General features: G+C 44.6%; 1 protein-coding gene across 1 annotated transcript in view; it reads left to right on the top strand.

Annotated features, from left to right (window-relative positions):
- Positions 1–3,600, top strand: part of LOC121683390 (gap junction delta-2 protein) — a 19,239-nt gene extending 15,639 nt beyond the window's left edge. The window contains exon 3 of the mRNA XM_042063006.1: positions 667–3,600. Within this exon, the coding sequence (XP_041918940.1) occupies positions 667–1,513 (847 nt within the window). The 3' untranslated portion in view covers positions 1,514–3,600. The remainder of the gene's footprint in view (positions 1–666) is intronic.
- Positions 3,601–8,712: the final 5,112 nt, after the last annotated feature.

The raw sequence follows: 8,712 nt of genomic DNA, 5'->3' as shown, positions 1-8,712 counted from the left end.
TCTCTTCAAAATATCCAAAAGTAGATACAACAACAAAAACTGCCCTCTAAAAATAGAACATTGATAGAACAATAGAACACACATGAAAGAAAATCTCTTTCTCGTGCATGCAAATGCTTCCATACACAAACACACACATACAATTTAATATTGACTATTTCTGCCTGAATGAAAAAGAAATCAAAACAAATCGGTATGATCCCATGTACTCTGTGTCTCCAAACACACACTTAGATGTCTTGCCGGGGCTCTGAAACGCTGCAAGGTGTTAATGTAAAAGGCATGTTCATTCACATACTGTGAAAATACACCCCTCTCTGTTTTCCTTGTTCTCCTCCTCATCCCCTCTCTCTCTGCAACACAGACAGAAATAGCTTAGAAGGGGCTCCTGCTCATCTGTTGCTATGGTGAGCAGAGGAGATGTTAGGCTTGAGACCACTAAATGAAACATCAGTCTAAGCTGTGCTGTGCGTGTGCTGCCTCGGCAAACTGTGAGGCAGTTTTACAAGCTTTTGTTCTTCTTCTAGATGTAAACTTAATGTGCATTTCTCTGCTTTTCTCCCCCTCTCCTCTCACCCAATTTCATTCTTCTCTTCTTTCTGTTTTTCTTTTTGTCTCCCTCTCCATTTTTTTTGTCTCTGTCCCCCCCACTGTTCCCCACTTTAGGATCCTGCTGACAGTGGTGGTGATCTTCCGCATCCTAATCGTGGCCATCGTGGGGGAGACGGTGTACGAGGATGAGCAGACCATGTTCATCTGCAACACCATGCAGCCCGGCTGCAACCAGGCCTGCTACGACAAGGCCTTCCCCATCTCGCACATCCGCTACTGGGTCTTCCAGATCATCCTGGTGTGCACCCCCAGCCTGTGCTTCATCACCTACTCCGTGCACCAGTCGGCCAAGCAGCGCGAGCGCCGCTACTCCTTCCTCTACCCCATGCTGGAGCGGGACTACGGACGGGAGGGGGCTCGCCGCCTGCGCAACATCAACGGCATCCTGGTGCAGCACCCGGACGGGGGAGGGGGGGGGAAGGAGGAGCCCGACTGCCTGGAGGTGAAGGAGATCCCCAACGCGCCGCGCGGCCTCACGCACAGCAAGAGCTCCAAGGTGCGGCGACAGGAGGGCATCTCGCGCTTCTACATCATCCAGGTGGTGTTCCGCAACGCACTGGAGATCGGCTTCCTGGCCGGGCAGTACTTCCTGTACGGTTTCAGCGTGCCGGGCATCTTCGAGTGCGACCGCTACCCCTGCCTGAAGGAGGTGGAGTGCTACGTGTCGCGGCCCACTGAGAAGACGGTCTTCCTGGTGTTCATGTTCGCCGTGAGCGGCATCTGCGTAGTGCTCAACCTGGCTGAGCTCAACCACCTGGGCTGGCGCAAGATCAAGGCGGCCATCAGGGGCGTGCAGGCGCGCCGCAAGTCCATCTGCGAGATCCGCAAGAAGGACATGTCCCACCTCTCCCAGCCGCCCAACATGGGCAGGACTCAGTCCAGCGAGTCGGCCTATGTCTGAGCGCCCCTGCCCGGGCCTTCCTCAGGAGGGAAGCAGGCGGTCAGGGGCAATGGACACAGCGGGATGAATGGGTGGACGGGTGAATGCAACAACGGAATGTAAAATGAGGCGGGGATGGAGGAGACCCACTGGAGCCTTGGCTAAGATTGTCTGTGTGACAGAGGGGGGGTAGATGGAAGGGCAGTGAGCTGTGAAACACCTTATTCCCTAAGATGGTGCGACTGGCACCGGCTGGCTCAGCCAGGAGAAGGTGTCGACTGAATTCATCATTCAAAGTGTGCGAGACTGAGGCCATGACAGCTGAAGCCATTTCAGCATTCCCCCATTTCCAGCGTGGGAGAGAACGATGGATAAACACGTTAGAGAGAGGTAGAAAGAGAGATGGAGAGCGATTGAGAGAGAGGGAAGGAGAAGGAGGTGAGAGAGGGCTATTTTATTTCCTCCCCAGGGATCGAGGCTCTGGATAGCCTCAGGGTCCTGGACAGGAAGGACAGGAGGATGGGAGAGCGGAAAGGCTGTCTGTAGGAAGCTGATAGACGTCCGCTTCACAAAGCTGCTCGACAGGAACAACAGCTAACGCCACGACCTCCTCTTCCCCTCTCTCTTTTTCATTCACCCTCTCTTTCGACCCCTCCTCTTTCATCCAGAGAGAGAGAGAGAGAGGGGAGGAGGTTGGGGGAGGGGCACAGGAGAATGGACAGGACAGGACACTGTCCAAGTCCAGTGTTGCTGTTATGGTGCTTGTGCCAGAAGAAAAATACTGTTTGGGTTATGTCTCCTGGCAATGACTTGTATTATCACAAACAAGAGAAGGAGATATAAACACCCTTAACAGACTCTTCTCCTCTGGCATCTATTCCACTCACCACCTGTTGGACAACACCACGGGCAAACAAAGTCCTCTTGCTTTCATTCTTTCTTTCTTTTTTGAACCCAACATTTCTTTCTTAAGACTCTGAACAGAAACCTTGAAATGGCACAAAAAACTTTACCTCAGCACACGTCAAGCTTCTCTCGTGCAGTCCAGCTGTCTGTCTAACTGTGCATTCCTTCCTCTTGTACTGCGAATGAATATGTTTGTGTAACTGTGGGTTTGTGTGTGTGTGTGTGTGTGTATGTATGCGTGCGTGTGTGTGTGGAGTGAGTTTTTGGATGTGTCTGTGTCAGAGAGCCATTTCCAACAATACAACAGAGGTTATAAAAAGTTTTATTGAGCACTAATTTATTTATTTTTTTCCGTTACTCTTGTGTGACTGTGCCATCCTTTGACATGACCACATTTTTGAGAACTGCTGTATATCATTTCACATTTAGATACAAGAACATTCATTTACCTGTTAAGACTTAAAGTAAAATATCAAGGTATGATTGTGGACAAATGGATTTTCATTTTTTTTTATTATTAATTGCTCTTTTGTTTTCAAAGCTCTGTTTCTAAACCATTTGTTTTTTTGAGAAACATGTTTGCTTTTTGTTTTTTAAGAAATACTAGGGTATTTGAAAAAAGCATGTTTTTTAAGATAACACTACTTGTTAAAATGGAAACCTATTTGTCAAGGATAATTGCTCAGAAGGGGGATTGACCCTGTTTTTTTTCTTGAACCCCACCCCCCCCCCCAAAAACTTCCGGTTTGCATTTCCGTGTGTTGATCCGCATGCCTTTAAACGAAAAAGAAAACAACGCAATGTGAAAGGTAAATGTATGTTGCACCTTCATTTGTGTGGAGATGTGTGGGGAGGAGCCTGCAGAAGCAACCCTTGGCAGGAAAGGCTTAGTGACACCAGCAATAAACACCTCCACTAGCGTGCAGCTTTTAAGGTAAATATTTAGGGGGCCTTTTCTGCAATAAATATGGGAAGTGACTCCCACATCTGTGCTCTGGAAAGGGGACACTTGTGGAACACTTCCTTCTGACCAGAGCAGAGTAGTGGCCATTTGTGATGAAGGGGGTGAGGCCTGTGTGTACTCCTGAGAGGTTGGGTGCGTGTGTTGTGCAGTACTGTAGTGACCGCTTCTCACTGAAAGCTACAGGGTAGACCACAGTATGTGGAGCTGCTATTAACTAGAGAACAATGAAGCTATCGCACAGATGAGCGCCGTGCACACATGGAGACCATGCATCACGGCAGATCCATTCCTTGTGCCTCTTTATTTATGCTTTTGTCTATGAGGAGTGTGCATGGGCATGTCACATTGACATCTTAAACGTACTGTATATGAACGTACGTGTACGAATGAGAACCCTGGTCAGGACTGCACAGCAACATCCCAGCCACACTCACCTGTGCATACCCTTAGACATTCACAGAAAAAAGAACAACAAGTGTGAGAACAAGAGGAGAGACGAAAGGCGTTCTGCATCTTCAGTCTGCTCTTGTGCTCTGCCCATTTACAATTGATCTGTTTAGGGTTTGGGTGACGGGTGCTGAGCTGCTGTCTGAGTCAGGAGATGAGCCTATCAAACCCAAGGCTGGTGGAAGCAGACTCTCAAGAGAGGGACAACAGTTACAGTTGGATGGAAACAGGTTAGGGGTCCATCAGCTCCACCTGAAACATCCCAGCACTGTTCCTGCTCTGGGATAGTAAAGCTCTCTCTCTCTCTCTCTCTCTCTCTCTCTCTCTCTCTCTCTCTCTCTCTCTCTCTCTCTCTCTCTGCATAGCTCTTCATTAGGACAGCAGTGTCTGCAGTCTACATGACGGTCTCTGTAGCATTCTCAGAGTTTAGATGGCAAGAGATGTACAAGAGGTTTGAATCCTGTGACTTCACTTGCTGCTGTAAGGCCGATTCACTCCATGACCACTTAGCAGTAACCGTCAGGCAGTCAGAAGAGCTATTGTGAAACCTCAGTTCTATCTGAGTCTGGCCATCTGAACAGAATGTTGTCCCGTCTACCTCTCCTTCTCTTCGTCAGTTCCTCCATCTTTTTTTTCAGCCTGTTCTGGTCTTTTCTAGAAGGAAAGCAGTCACTTCCCATGGTCAGTGCATTCTGTATTGGCCAGAGCTATAGTCTACTGTTCCTCCCATGGTCAGTGCATTCTGTATTGGCCAGAGCTAGTCTACTGTTCCTCCTATGGTCAGTGCATTCTGTATTGGCCAGAGCTAGTCTACTGTTCCTCCCTACACTACTTTCCATCCTGTTCTTGTCTGTAAGTTGATGTTTTTTTTTTATTGATGTGGAGTTTTTTGCTTTTTTTTTAGATTATGTTCCTCTTTGCTTGTGGGTTCATCACTTTGTTGTGCATTTCTTTTTTGTACAGTACTGTAATTGCAAGATGTAATGAAAGGGTAATGGGGAATCTGTGTAGCAGGGCACTTAAGGATGTTTGAAATGAGTATCCTGGGGAGACATTCCAAATGTTTTCTCCCTTGCCAAAGTAATATGCAACTTACGAGTATGTACTTGGGGGTTTCAAAGATGTCTTTGGTACGTTAACTGCATGTACAGTTAAATGGTTGGAATAAGCATGTTTTTTTTATGTAACTTACTTTTCATTTTTGTAAATCTAGCTCCTACATAATTTACATGAAGAACTTGTAGCTTTTACCTAAATGAACACTAAGAACTATTTGATGAGTGTAGCCACCCAAACATTAATAACTTAAACATCCAGTAAACTTTTGTGCATATGATAGGGCTTCAAACATCACTAATCCCAAACGTAAAAGACTGCTGAGATAGACCAAGCACAGAGATCAAAAGCCTGGGGTCTTGATTCAGCTTCATGCAGGTACATCCATCGTCTGATATGTTTGATTGGACTTTTATCTACTGTTGTGTCTGTACAAAGTTTCAAGTTAAAGTTATGAAGAAAATTAGGGTATCAACACTGATTCTCTGAATCTATAAATAAGAAAGGCTCAACATAGGGATCTAACCTTAAGCGATTCTCAAGCCATTTTTTTACTTAGAGTAAAATGGTTGACTGTTATTTCCTCTGTTAAACGGACTAAGATTCATTTGGGATTTGGTACTACTTTATATAGCCCTTTGTGTCATCATATACTACCTTTGCAAAGTCATATTGGGTGACCAAGAAAAAAACAACAACATTGTACGTTATCTCAGGAAGTTTTAGCTCCTTTTTGAAAAACAAATTCTTTTTTGTAATTTTGGAGAGTTTGTACATGCAAATTGGAAACCTGCCCTTTTATACAGAGGACAAACCAACTCTTCCATTTGGTTGTCCAAAAAATTTACTGGATACCTTTCCACTTTCCTCAGAGAGATTTCACAGCTGAGGGTGAGCTTTGTTTTTGAGGCTTTTTGGAATATGACATAATTCTCTCTGAGTTCCACTTGGACGTGGGCATCACACTGTAATGCCGGTACAGAGATGCAGAACGCGGCTGCGTCCATAATGCTCCTACACACTAAGCAGCCACGCAGAAGAGTTCTCCGCTAATCACGCCTTACAGGGCGCCTTCTGGTAATCTCTAACCCCTGGCCAGCAGCCCTGTCCAATGATTGGCCCTCTGCTGGACTTTACCAGTCCTTGCCAAGATATTACATCGCCTGAGTGACTTCAAACCAGTCAGCATTGTCCTTAACCTCTGGGTCATTCTTCGTCTATGTAAGGGAAGGCAGGAAGTGTGAGGCAGGGGTCACCGCAGAGGAACCACACTGTTTTTTTCTGCATGTTTAAAGCTGGAATGACACTTGGAAGAGGAGGCAATCGGTCACTGTAAGCTTATTGAGTCAGAATGTGGATAGGAGCGAAATATATCCATAACCGGTGTTAATTACTCATGGTCAGGTCAGGTCAATCACTACTCCACAGCTCAGGGTGTTCCTGTGGCAGTGGCGGTGAAGGCAAGGCTACAATGCAGGGCATGCACAGGCAGACAAGAAGAACTAACCACTCCCACTCCATAAATTCATACCACTTGCTGATTCAAGTGTATTCAGGTGTCCACTTCAAGTGCAGACAAGTTTAAGTGCACAATGCTAACCACTCATAGAATGCTTGTAAACACCAGGGTCCTCTTCTCTAAAGGGCTGACTTCAGTCTCCTCAGAGCTCACTGAAGGTCACATCTGTCTGTTAGGGTGGGGTATTGAGAAAACTATTTTGAATTGCGATGCATAGTAATCAGAGAATTGTAACAAAATTTTCATACTGATAACTTTTGCTCTTTGAACCCTTTTGTAGATATTTAGTGACACATTTTGATACATAAAGCAAAAACAAAAATACAGCTGAACTACAAATTTTAGAGTAACTTTTTGACACTAATTCTCTTGAACTCGTATTTGCATTTCCAAAAGCCATACTGTCTAAAGACATGAACAATGTAGGATTACAGGGAGTCATTTGGATCCAAGATGGAAAAAGCCATAATAAGACGTCCTTTATCAATTTGCCCACTAAATGTGTGACTTAATCATTCCCAATCCTCCTCTCCCATGGCATGGTTATGCCATTTTTTATGAATCACAGACAGAGAAAGCTGCATTATCATGCCATTCAGACTGCCAGTGCTTTAAGGCGGCGGTCTATGCAGTAATTCTGGATTATGCATATTTACACTCCAGCCAGGGCAATCTGCAACCTTTTAATCCGTCATAATATCAATCGAGTGATTACTTTATCTGATAAATGGGGCCTAGTGGTGGAGCTGAGAGTGGGGGGATGAAATTTGATACTCACCTGAAATTTTGTCCTTGAGTACACATTACACATCACACAATTTGAGTACACATTAGGCATTGTCTGTCAGACAGCGCTGGAGATGATGAGGCTTTTATGTAAACTGAAATCATTTGACTTTTATATTAATGTTCTCACTACAAAAGGCTGACTATCTTTAGATAACATCTCCCTGAGATCAGTTTAGCATGATGATGGGAGTAAACCCTTTGTTTGGGAGGGGAGCTTGTGTCTTTGGGGGAATTTCCATGTCCAAAAAGTGTCAATGTTCATCGTAACCCTTCATGTGTACTTCTCTTGAATCGTCTTTGTTAGAGGGGATACAGCAAAAACAAACAGAAAGAACACAGAAGTTCTTACACCTTCTGAAATCATGGTGAGAAAATCTGTTTGGAGCACAGATTTCTTTTTTATATATAATTGACCTTATTTTAAGGTTTATTATACATTTCTTGACTTGTGTACTGTATATGAAAATGGAATAAAAACCTTGAATGTTGTATGAGTGTATGTATGTCTCATATGCCTGTTTTGTGATGCTCTTGTTTATGATGTTGAAAGAAAACTGTAAAATGCTACTAAAAGTTCTTCATTACTTCAGACAATATCAGATAATCCAACATTCAACTTTAATTAACCATTAGACCAAATCAACCAAATAGAAACGATGCTGACCACATTATTGTCTATATACAATATAATATAATTTTAATATAAAAAAAAAAATGCATTTCTTGAATTTCCCCCTGGGGATCAATACAGTATCTATCTATCTTTCTCTATCTAATATTCTGCACACATACAGTATTTACTCATAAAAATAATATGTTTTTAAAGTTGTCATTTGACCAGTCAGAAAGTTAAGTCACACTGGAAGGTGGGTTCAGATCATGAATCTGGCACATTTGTCTGCTGCAGCATTCACTATATCTGTGGAGCTTTTAAAATGTACACTTCACATAACCTTACCAGTTTTACTTTCAGCAGATGTAGTACTAATGTGAACAGTCCATGCCACACAATTTATTGCAAATCTGATAAGTGGTTTTGTTGCTCACCATGTTATAAACAACACCAAGGTAGTTGTAGTAAAATAAAACACACACTGAAAGAAGGTATTTGTCAATGTGGCACTGGAGAAGTTATAGAAGTGTAATAACACTAGCTAATGATTGCTGATGAGCTCCAGATTGTATCAGATGCTACAGTACCAGGGCAGTCTCTCCAGCAGTGAGCAGGGAAGATGAATGAAGATCAGCAGTCAGGCACCCTCCCCCCTCAGAGCTTCACTGGGCCCTCGGATGAGGCTGCTGGGCTGCTGATGGCATGGGGGGGGGGGCATGGCTGGAGTAATAATAGCCTGTGAGTGAGTGACAGAGAGAGTGAAAGGGACCGAAGCTGGTAAGGGGGATTATGGCTCTAAAGCTAGTCCTGATGGGATGGCGAGTGTGTGTGTGTGTGGGTGTGTGTGTGTGTCAGGGGGGGGGGGGGGGGGGGGGGGTCGGTGTGCGTGATCGCAAGTGTGTGTGTGTGTCTGTCTGTCTGGCTCT

The sequence above is a fragment of the Alosa sapidissima genome, chromosome 15 (genome assembly GCF_018492685.1).
Source record: "Alosa sapidissima isolate fAloSap1 chromosome 15, fAloSap1.pri, whole genome shotgun sequence".
NCBI classification, from domain to species: Eukaryota; Metazoa; Chordata; class Actinopteri; order Clupeiformes; family Clupeidae; genus Alosa; species Alosa sapidissima.
Note: the sequence above shows the minus strand (reverse complement) of the source record. Positions and strands in the feature narration are given on the sequence as shown.